Raw genomic sequence first — 12,667 nt, forward strand, 5'->3', positions numbered from 1 at the left:
GCAAGAAAAAAAATTAGGCGGAAGAAAAAAAAAAAAAAAAAAAATAATAATAATAATCAGAACAAATTCAATAGGTCTTTCCACGGAAAGGTGGAAAGACCTAATAATAATAATAATAATAATTAAAAACCAATTGTTCAGAGAACAATTGTAGGTCTTTCCACTATAGTCTGTTTGACTTCTATAAATCTTCAAAAAATAATTCTTAAAAATTCATTTTTAAAGATAAATATTTTTTTTCTTCATGTATGTTAATGTATGATATATACGAACTCTGACTATGAATATCATAATTTTAAACCTATAATCAAAAAAGTTACTCATTAGGTCTCTATGTTACTTCAATTTATTTTAAGATAAAATACTCAATGGAGTACGTATGAGTAGTGTAACAGCCTTCCATTCAAAACAAAAACATTAGACATGTGCTCTTAACCTGTTTCATTGTACCATGTGACTTTACTCATTTAAATAACTCTGGTCATGTGTGCATGCTTTTGTATTTCTCATTGACTACAGAAAGCTCAGTAATCACATGACCAGAGTTATTTAAATGAGTAAAGTCACATGGTACAATAAAACAGGTTAAGAGCACATGTCTAATGTTTTTGTTTTGAATGGAAGGCTGTTACACTACTCATACGTACTCCATTGAGTATTTTATATTAAAATAAATTGAAGTAACATAGAGACCTAATGAGTAACGTTTTTGATTATAGGTTTAAAATTATGATATGCGTAGTCATAGTTCGTATATATCATACATTAACATACATGAAGAAAAAAAATATTTATCTTTAAAAATGAAATTTTAAGAATTATATTTTGAAGATTTATAGAAGTCAAACGGACTATAGAAAAGATCTATTTCGATATTGAAATATTAAAAATCAGTTTAAAATGTTAGTTCCTATGGCTGTATGATGTATTTATATGAATTTAAAGCAAAGGTCAAAATCTAGAACGTCATATTAACCTATGACCTTGACCTCAATTTCAAGTTCACAAACCAAGGACCTTAAATCAAAAGACCCAAGGTCTTTAATATGTTTGGTTTATTAGTAATATCACTTTACGCGTAATTCTAAATGTAAGATGGGCAAAAACTCCTATTTATTGTCTGCGCACCCTTTCAATCAAAATATACAAGTAAGGACATGTCGCAACTAACAATTTATTAAAAATTATTTGTCGATATGTCATAAGGTATTTGAAAATAAATGAAAATAAGCCAAAATAAAAAAAATTTAGAATATGACCTTGACCTTTGACCTTGACCTCATTTTTATTATTTTCGACCAAGGACCCCAAATCTAAAGACCCTATGTCTTTATCACTTATGGTTTACCATTTAGAAATGCATATCACTTAATTTAAGGGAAAAGGGGGAATAACTCTCATATGGAGGCTCCGTAAAGCTTCGGTCCAAATGAATATCCTAATCCTGAAGATGTAACGAGCAATTTGGTAAAATAAATTTGTCGTAATCTTTAACGGTTGCGAAGGAGTAGTGGCCACAAGAAAAACAGTGTTTGGGGAGATAACTCTTACAACGTAAAGTATTTTGTTACACAGTTGTAAATTTTTAAAGCGTATAAACTATACGATACCATATTCCAAATATCTAAGCGACATCTTTTGAAACATCAATAATACGCAAGAAAAAAAATTAGGCGGAAGAAAAAAAAAAAAAAAAATAATAATAATAATAATTAAAAACCAATTGTTCAGAGAACAATTGTAGGTCTTTCCACTAGTAAAGATCTATTTTGATATTGAAATATTAAAAATCAGTTTAAAATGTTAGTTCCTATGGCTTTATGATGTATTTATATGAATTTAAAGCAAAGGTCAAAATCTAGAACGTCATATCAACCTATGACCTTGACCTCAATTTCAAGTTCACAAACCAAGGACCTTAAATCAAAAGACCCAAGGTCTTTAATATGTTTGGTTTATTAGTAATATCACTTTACGCGTAATTCTAAATGTAAGATGGGCAAAAACTCCCATTTATTGTCTGCGCACCCTTTCAATCAAAATATACAAGTAAGGACTTGTCGCAACTAACAATTTATGAAAAATTATTTGTCGATATATCATAAGGTATTTGAAAATAAATGAAAATAAGCCAAAATCAAAATTTAGAATATGACCTTGACCTTTGACCTTGACCTCATTTTTATTATTTTCGACCAAGGACCCCAAATCTAAAGACCCTATGTCTTTATCACTTATGGTTTACCATTTAGAAATGCATATCACTTAATTAAATGGAAAAGGGGGAATAACTCTCATATGGAGTCTCCGTAAAGCTTCGGTCCAAATGAATATCCTAATCCTGAAGATGTAACGAGCAATTTGGTAAAATAAATTTGTCGTAATCTTTAACGGTTGCGAAGGAGTAGTGGCCACAAGAAAAACAGTGTTTGGGGAGATAACTCTTACAACGTAAAGTATTTTGTTACACAGTTGTAAAGTTTTAAAGCGTATAAACTATACGATACCATATTCCAAATATCTAAGCGACATCTTTTGAAACATCAATAATACGCAAGAAAAAAAATTAGGCGGAAGAAAAAAAAAAAAAAAAATAATAATAATAATAATCAGAACAAATTCAATAGGTCTTTCCACGGAAAGGTGGAAAGACCTAATAATCAGAACAAATTCAATAGGTCTTTCCACGGAAAGGTGGAAAGACCTAATAATCAGAACAAATTCAATAGGTCTTTCCACGGAAAGGTGGAAAGACCTAATAATAATCAGAACAAATTCAATAGGTCTTTCCACGGAAAGGTGGAAAGACCTAATAATAATCAGAACAAATTCAATAGGTCTTTCCACGGAAAGGTGGAAAGACCTAATAATAATAATAATCAGAACAAAAACAATAAGTCTTTCCACAGAAAAGTGGAAAGACTTAATAATAATCAGAACAAATTCAATAGGTCTTTCCACGGAAAGGTGGAAAGACCTAATGATAATATGTGCTATAAGAATGCCAATAGGACAACTTTACACCAGATAACAACGGACATGGATGTATAATCAATTATATGATACCTTACGGTTCTGTTTCGTTAGGCACTTAATAGGCAACCCCTAGCAAAATTGAGGTCAACTTTGTTATCTGTATTGAGTACAATCCATTTTTTTGGGGTTTTATTTTTAATTTATATCGCAAAAGTTATTATAAAGGACAATATTAACCCCCCTAAAAAAACTAAAACTATAAATTGACTTTCGGATACAAAATATTGAAATTTGGTACAATATGTGTGAGCAACGTCTTATTCAAAAACCAACCTGCATTCTTGTACCAAATATATCTTAGAGTATAATGAACTTTTTGTTTCATGGAAATATGTAAATATTTGATACAATATTTTAAGTTTTTCATGTTAGCCTTTTTATTTCTATTTCGAGAAGGATTTACTAGCTATTATATGTTCAACCTGTGAGAGATAGAAAATGTATTTGAGAGATAACACTATGAAATAACTGTACTCAAATTAAAAAAAAATGCATATAATTATGACGCTGCCTGGTATCTACTCTTTCACAGAGAAAAAAAAAACTAATGTTCTATTGCATTTCCGTGGAAAATGTTATTAATTTATTGATACATAGTAACTTAGGATGAGAGGTTTTATTAGGAGAAAGTTCAAATTCACGGAGTACAGAATATCGACACAGATTACATTTAGATAGTTATTACGATAGTGGTCAAATGGAGTATATAAAACATTTTCGTGGCAACTTTTAAAATACAGATACAGATAATTTTATTAACTAATCGGTGACCTTTAAAGGGCAAATTAATTAAAATATAATTATTTAAAACGATGAATAAACTTTTCGCATTCTACCACATATTGTTTTTACTTTTTTTCACTAGTATATCTATGGGTACGAATCTTCAATATTAAAAAAGACCAATAATCTTGGACATTTGATTAAATTATAAACAAACTAACCATTGAATATTGTGTTCAGTATTGCTTACCTGTTAAATTAACGAGAAATAACATCATCACCATACAGATTATACAAATCACAGACAACATACAACCACTTTTGTTGTTTAAAAACGTCATCGTTTGCTGCATTAATTTCAAATTCTTCCAAATCGTTTCCAATTTGACATCTGTTACAATTTCTTGTAAAATTTTATTCGTACAAATCACTTAATCCTCTTTGTATTAAGTCTTTTCGATTTTTTTATAACTTCAATCACTATTGTAAAACTTCCCAAAGGTCAGCAGCATATATAATAAGAATAAGACAACGAAGGGCTCTTGATGGGCAGCATGACATTCACATACTAGTATACAAATAAAGACAGTATGATTTCGTAATTTTTTATAGGTACATGTTAACGGCCACACATGTATAATGACAGATGATGAAATATAGTCGATAATGGTATTTTTTTTGTTAATATGATACTATCAGGCGTAACGGGGAACACCTGTTTTAAATGGTATGGTCTAGTTATTTACATTTTTTTAAATTTGTTTGGCTAATCCCCCCTTTTTTCTATGCTCTATATTGCAGCGCCGTGTTTGTCTCTACTCAACCAGTACCCCGTGTAGGTCATGTTCTATGTATTTTCTCTTGTTAGCATTCACTCACAACTTGATTTTTAGATGAAAAGAAATTTCTTAATTTTGATTTTAGTAAGATTAATAAAACTAATTTGCGGTTAAGATTATGTCTGTCATTGATTTCGGATACTTATTTATAGCAATATAAACAAAACATCATGACAACGAACGATTAGTTTGGTAACGAAAAACTATCAGATGTTGCCTTAGGTTTTCAAATAATGTCGCTGTAATTTACTATAAATCTTTTGAAGTATTTTAAAAATACTTAGAAATGTCAATTGGGATATTAGTATTCGTTTGCACTAGATTGGCACAGAGACGTATCGTGATACAAGCGTCTGGATTGTAGGATTGGCACAGAGACGTATAATACAAGCGTCTCACTCTGGATTGTAGGATTGGCACAGAGACGTATAATACAAGCGTCTCACTCTGGATTGTAGGATTGGCACAGAGACGTATAATACAAGCGTCTGGATTGTAGGATTGGCACAGATACGTATAGTACACGCGTCTGGAAAGTAGGATTGGCACAGAGACGTATAATACAGGCGTCTGGGTTGGCACAGAGACGTATAATACAATCCTCTGTATTGACACAGAGACGTATAATACAGGCGTCTGGATTGGCACAGAGACGTATAATACAAGCATCTGGATTAACACAGAGACGTATAATACAAGTATCAGGATTGGCTGAGAGACGTAAAATACAATGGGGACTAACTGTGCACCACTTATTTCGGACCTGTTTTTGTATTGTTATGAATTACAATTTATGGCTAAAATCGACAAAGACCCATTAAAACAACATCTGATAAACAAATTTAACAATACTTTTGATATACTGGCTCTCAATAATGACGACTTCAGTATGTATTCTAAAGAAACTTATCCTCTTGAACTTACTTTAAATAGAGCTAACAATGACCACTGCCCTTTCCTCGATCTTGATATCTATATCGTTAACGGGAAGCTTAGTACAAACATTTATGATATAAGAGATGATTTTTCATTCCCTATCGTTTATTATCCATTTTTAGATGGTAACGTTCACTTGTCACCATCTTATGGTGTTTATATACATTGATAATGTATCAGAATACTCATTTTTAGGCTTATTAATTAAATGCAATGGCAACAGGTCTCATAGTACTAAAGAACTTGTCAAAAAAGCCCAAAAGCATTATTTGAGTTGAAAGCTTACACAAAGTCTTTGAATAATTTACCAGTCAAAGTTGCATGCCACCTCTTTGATTCCCTCATAAAACCAATAATGATATACAACTCTGAAGTTACATATTTAGACACATATATATCTCTTTTTAGAGCAAAAAATAGAGCTTTAAATTCTGGAAAAGAAGTAGATATTTTAAGTTTTGCAGAAAAAAGTCCAATTGAAAAATTACACTTTCATTTTTGTAAATTTTTACTAGGAACTAGAAAGAATGCATCTAATCTTGCAACTAGAGCTGAATTTTCCTGTAGAATTTAATATTAAAACACAAACTTTATTATATTTAAAGAGATTTGAATGCTGTAAGTTAAATCCTCTTTTAAAAGAAGCTTACACGCTTAGTAAAAACTTAGACTCAGAAGGAGTATACTCCTGGTTTACATATGTAAAAAATATTTTAAGTGAACTTAATTTAGAAATAGCACAAATTCAGCAAAATACTAGTTCAGACAAAAAAATAAATAATTCATTTAAAGTTTATATAAAAACAAGCTCTAAAAACTACTTTGAAAATTTGATACATGATAAGATGCAAAACATTGATGAAAAAAGTAAACTTTATTTATATAAGAATCTTAAACAAAATTTACGTTTTGAAGACTATTTAAGAACATCAAACTTTACATATAGAAAATTAATAACAAAACTAAGAATTAGTGACCATAATATAAAATTTAGAAAAAGGCAGACATACTAATATTCCTAGAGAGCAGAGATTATGCCTTAAATGTGAAACATTAGAAAACGAAAAACATTTTATATTAGATTGTAAATTAAATATGGAACTAAGAAATAACTTTTTTAACAATTTGGATTTTAATTTTTCTGTTAAAGATTTATCTGATGAAGAAAAGTTGATTTTTATACTCAATCCATCAACACCATCACAAGTAAATAAATTGGGGTCCTACATCAAAAGGTCATTAGAACTAAGGACAGGGGACACTGGAATATTTACTGTAAATGAATGATTGTGTATATATATATATATATATATGTGAAATATAGTTATATTGTTTATTATTTTGTATGTCACAAACTTAATGTTTAAAGTTTACATGGCAATAAATATTTGAATTTGAATTTGAATTTTTATATATTTCAATTTGTACGATTCGCTCGTGTATATGTAACAACGTAGATTTTAGCGAAAGAAATTTATGTAGTAGAGATTTGATAAGAAGTAGTGGATTCGTAAACGATAATCAACGAACGACCCATTTCTTGTTAAACGACTATCTGTTTCATAATCTGGCAATGAATCAACGGAATTTCATGAAAATAATTTCGTATTTTGTCTTTTTTATTCTATTATAGTTGGAAATCATTAGATTCACACGGTTCACATTTATATGCATGTAACTTATAATAAGTGCAATGTAACTTAAATTGGTTGTTATTCCCCCTTTTTGATACCAGATTTTATGTTGTAACTAATTATTTCATTGAAATGTTTAATAATTACAAATTATTGCTATTGATTAGATTTTAGTATATTTGATTTATTCAAAAAGACATATAATCAATATACTGTTTTTTTAAATCTTTTTTGTAAAGTTGAAAAACTCTTATCACCAACATTTAGAAACCTTTTATATTTACATATATGGTATTTAGTAACCGAATGCACATCTAACTGACTGTACAAGGGCTGTATAGCCAGTCAATGTCGTTATGAACTTCCACTTGATGAATATGTCAAAGTCGTCAATGTCGTCCATTTGATTGACATTACAAGACATTAATACAATGACTGAAATGGAAGTATAAATGCCACATTAATACCACTCCACAAGATTCAGGTTAATGAGAAAAGAAATATAATGTTTGGTTTTAATTGAACAATTATATATAAATTTTGTGTAAACTGGTTCCCTTTCATTATATTTAGATTATATTAACGTTAAAACATCTGGCATCCATCGTCAATCAGTCAATAAACTAGTATTATATGTGGTAAGCATTCTGAAACCCAAGCAGAATTGCTCTTGCTACAAATGTACAATATATAAGTACAAATGTATGTCAATTTTTAGGTATAACATGTAAGCTGTGCATAGCCGTGATCGTCTATAGTCGTTGGCACCGAAAGAAATAAGTGTGATATTAACAGTGCCAAGTTCAAGCCTAGTACCCGGATTGATTTTTTTATTGTAATGTTGTTGTTTTTTTCTCTACCAAAATATTTGTTTTAATCTTAGAGCCATTAATATTTCATTTTTCATAAAGTTGACGATTTTGTTTTTGGTTTTACAGCCAAAGAAGTAGTTTTACAGTCGTGGCTTATCACACTTTTATTCACATTAGAGTCAGTTAAATGTTGATGTATATTTAGACCATTTATAATCAAACAAAGAAAAAATTAGTGATGGTATGATATTATTATAATACTAAAACTAAAAGTAAGCATTTGCTATGATCATGGAAGTAATATATAATATTACTTCCATGCTATGATGAAATGGGAAAGGCCTTGTACGTTAAAAGTGATACGTGTAATGTGTTTGTATTGTAACGACACAGGCGTTATGAATTAAGATGTATAAAAATATTCATCGTGATAGTTTATTAAATTCTCCATATATATATATATATAGGGGAGAATGGGGTAAGTGGACACATTAAGCGTATACACACGTTTCAGCTCGCTGGGACATGGATGATATTTTCCACCTCCGTTCCAATAAATTATGTGTAGACCTTTCTTCATATTTTTAGGCATTTTTTTCAGTTCCTATCACGGGCTTGTTGGAAATCAAGGACTAGATCAAACAGCGAAAAAGGACCACTTACCCCATGTATTGGGGTAACTGGTCATATACGAGTAAATGTAAAAGAAGTGTTCTAAGTCCATTTTCTTTGGTTAATCGCCTCGATTCCACCTTTAATTCCTACCTCCGAACTCTGTCAGATTGATTGATCATAAAAAAAAATGTATTTGCGCACAACTTCCGACTGCCAACTGCATGATGCTAATATTAACCAATATATTAGCTTTTCATACACCATGTTACGTTTTATCAATTCAGTGTCTATCTCTCCCTTTCAGAAATGTTCTGCAAATTTAGCAAGAATAAATTCAGAAATTTTGCTTTCATATTTCAGTCATTGTCGGGTTTTTTGAAAGGGTATGTGTGGGATGATTTTCGAATATTGCAAATTATGATTGGTTTGGGAATTTTTTTTGTGTGTTTTGGATGGAAATTTAAATCATGGTTATTTTTATTTTTTTGTGACTTCTTGAAATATTCCAATGGGAACAATGGTTTCGTCATGATTGCTGCGTTCTAAAATCGACCAAACTCTTCCCTTTTAATGGTATGGTATTCTGTTCTGTTTAATTTGTGTTTTCGTCCTGATTATGCATGACACGTTTGTAACTAGATGTCAATCAATCAATCTTACAAATACATGTATGTATATATAGTTACAAGGGAAAATTTAAAGCCCTTCTGGAGCACCTGAAGACGCCTATTAAAGTGTTTTCGGGTCCGTGTTTCTCATTTGTTTTTAGTTTCGATGTTATATGTTGTTGTTTGTCCTTGTGTGTCTTGTCTTATTTGTTCCCGGGTTTGTCTGTTTAGTGTTATCCACTTTTTTTGGATAGTGCTTCAGAACTTCTTTTTTTTTTATGAATGTTTTGATTTGGTAAATCTCTTAATTAATATTCAATGATATTAAGAGGATATAAAATATTTAATGATCATGATAACTATTGACAACACAATCCACTATAATAATTGGTCATATTTTGAAACATGTCAATGTTTGTTACACACGAAGTGTGAAAGTTCATGCCCAAACTTTCCAGTACACGACTCATGATACCAATCGCTACATCTCGTACATTTAACCCAGTCTTCATCGTGAGATTTGTCATCCATGTAGTTCCCGTTACAATAAGTACAGGTGGAGTCAGACTGGTCTTTAGCTAATGACCTGTCATTCTCCTTGTTTTTAGCCAAACGCTTCATTGTATTCTTATTTGCCTTAATTCTCTTCTTCAATGTTTGATCCAGTTCTTTTTTCTTCTTCTTTTCCTCCCTCTCCATTTTCCTTTGATCCTTTCCCTCTTTAACTCTGTTTTTCTCTTCTTCTTTTCGTTTCAGTTCATTAAAAAATTCTCTTTCTGTTAGACATCTAGCCTCTGTTACTCGTTTGGTCTTTTTCTCCGTTCTTTGTTTGACGACTTCAGGGGTTCTTAGAATTTCTCTCAAATAAGTTTTTTCGGATGAAGTTGATGGAACTTGCGGGTTTACGGCAGAGACAGATTGCTCTTCATTGGCGGTTGTAGTTAGTCGCGACTGGTTCTGGTCTTTGCTAACATCATGGCCATTCTCTATTGATGCTTCAACCTCGACTTGGAGCACAGACGTCTTTGGTGGTCCATATGCCTGTATTGGGATAGCATTCGGTTTAAATGGAAATATCCCAGTAGCTCTGAAGCCACTGAATATATTCACTAGATTCATTTTTTCATTAAAGGCTTGCTTGAATAAGCCACAAAAATCGTAGCGCGTGACTATTCTTCCTGGATTCTGCCTAAGAAATGCCTCACAGCATAGATTGTACGACCTTTTCAGCGGTCCAAATACGCTTCTATCGAGTGGCTGTGTCCAGTGCGTTGTATGGGGAGGAAGACAGAACATTAGAACTATCTGATTGGATACGGCTGTTTCCAACAGATCCACTGTTATGTGTGAAGAATGTACATCCAGTATGAGCAGCACAGGTCTCTGAGGAGGAAGATTAGGTATAAACAGCTTTTTAAACCAATTGTTGAATAAATCTGAATCAATAAATGAACTCTTACTGCATGCAAATAATGTGTTTGCTGGTGCATTGCCTATCAATGCTTGGCTTACTCTTTGTCCCTTAAAGATGAGCATTGGTGGTAGAACTCTTGCCTCTGCGTTCACACAGCATAACGCGGTTACATTTTCGCCTCGTTCTCCGCTTGTTTTGGAATTCACACTCTTTTTGCCTCTTTTCCCTACAACCTTTGATGGATCATGTACGGTACTCACGCCAGTCTCATCCGCATTGAAAATTTGCTGGGGCTTATCCTTAATGTTCAGTTTATCCATAAAACTTCCAAGCTTTTGAAAGTAAGCTGAAATGACATTTGGATTCAGCATTGAACTTCGTGCTGCGCTTAGACCCTCTGGTATGCGTACAGATAAACATGGATGTCGATCTCTAAACCCTTGCCACCAATCATATCCGGCACTTTTCTTATCATTGTTAAAACAATGCTTTCTCCCCGACCTTACGGCTATCTCGTAGGCTAGCTTTCGGACATCTGTGATAGTTAAACCAAACCCTCTTTCCTCCATTCTTAGTATATGCCCGACCAAAGCTTCTTCATCCTTTATGGCAAGTACTGTGGGTTTTGTTGCTGGTGAATCCATAGCAGATCCATAGTTTTCAGTCTCCGAAGTAGTGTTGTTCTTGGTATATTATATAACTTTGATGCTTTCAATTTAGACATGCCCCCACTCTTTACATGGCGAACCGCTTCTTTCAGACCCTCTTTTGACCACTTTCCTTGCTTTCCTTGCTTTGGAGTCCATCCTTTTTTCTTTCTAGCCATTTTACTGAAATAAAAAAGATGTAGGTTGTATTGCTTTATATGAGTGTTTTATACACTACTAGTATATAATTTTTATATGCATATTTAACAATTGAGACTGCCGTCGATATACAAAATTGCGGGAAACACATATTGTTTACAAACATTGGCTAGTATTTGTAACTTTTTATCAGATTCTCGAGCTCTTTGAGATGTATCCAATTAAACATGTTATTTACCCCCCCCCCCCTTTTTTTTTCTTTCATGATTTGTTCATATGTACCTAAATATCCTCTGGAAAACCTTTTATAACCTTTTTGTAAGTTTTCATAAATTTTGATGCACAACACAAAACAATAGAAAAGTAAAGACACATACCAAGTATGTTTATTTTTTTAACAATACGAGTTGTCCACTTTCCCCATGGTAATGGGGTAAGTGGACACCTCGGTTGTTATCGTGTTTTTACCCCAATCTCCCCTATATATATATATATATATATATATATAAAGTCTCTGAATGATTGTATACACTCATGATTGTAGGACTCAACACAATGTATGAACGATAATAAAAATATTTATATTAAAAAGGCGAAAAACGCGGCAAATGAACGTCATAGAAGTTATTATAACGTAATGTATCCAAGCAATGTAATTGTTGTTTCAATGTTGTAATTTATTCCAACGAAGAAGGCCGTAATGGCCGAAACGTATGGGAATTTGTGTTATAGTTTTTATAACTAAAGTGCGATGGGGACGCTAAAGTACGATGGTCACGCTAAAGTGCGATGGTCTACGCTAAAGTACGTGGTTCCATACGCTAAAGTCCGATGGTCCGGGAAAATATCGACGTAAAAACGTAGTTCGATAATGACGTTAACAGTTGTTTATAAAAACTAAAAATGAACATACTGGAAAATATATTAGAAATATTTGATTAACAATTTTTACACCATATGTCCATGACAAGTAATCGAGTAATTGATTGAATTTAACCGTTTTTTATCAGCTGAATCACAATGTTTATTTTTTATCGAGTGCTGGAAAAAAGACTTGTGTCCTACAGTCGACCGTTTTACTATATAAATACAAAACAGTATACGCATACTTATATCCTGCTTCTATTTGAAGCGAACGGATACATTCGAATCATTGTTTATGCATGTGGCAGTTTACTTTGTGATCCCCGTTAAAATGCTGTCGATTTTAATAAAAAGTAAAGTCGGTAAAATAGAGATACATG

General features: G+C 31.9%; 3 protein-coding genes across 3 annotated transcripts in view; all 3 read right to left on the reverse strand.

Annotated features, from left to right (window-relative positions):
* Nucleotides 1–4,432, reverse strand: part of LOC139525538 (carbohydrate sulfotransferase 11-like) — a 38,127-nt gene extending 33,695 nt beyond the window's left edge. The window contains exon 1 of the mRNA XM_071320943.1: nt 4,010–4,432. Within this exon, the coding sequence (XP_071177044.1) occupies nt 4,010–4,112 (103 nt within the window). The 5' untranslated portion in view covers nt 4,113–4,432. The remainder of the gene's footprint in view (nt 1–4,009) is intronic.
* LOC139525537 (uncharacterized) overlaps nt 1–12,667 on the reverse strand; it is a 228,890-nt gene that overhangs the window by 59,407 nt on the left and 156,816 nt on the right. The gene's annotated exons all lie outside the window — the stretch shown is intronic.
* Nucleotides 9,537–11,664, reverse strand: LOC139525535 (uncharacterized). The gene has a single exon (XM_071320938.1). The coding sequence runs from the start codon at nt 11,259–11,261 to the stop codon at nt 9,612–9,614; it is 1,650 nt and encodes a 549-aa protein (XP_071177039.1). The 5' UTR covers nt 11,262–11,664; the 3' UTR covers nt 9,537–9,611.

This window comes from Mytilus edulis, chromosome 5 (assembly GCF_963676685.1).
Source record: "Mytilus edulis chromosome 5, xbMytEdul2.2, whole genome shotgun sequence".
NCBI classification, from domain to species: Eukaryota; Metazoa; Mollusca; class Bivalvia; order Mytilida; family Mytilidae; genus Mytilus; species Mytilus edulis.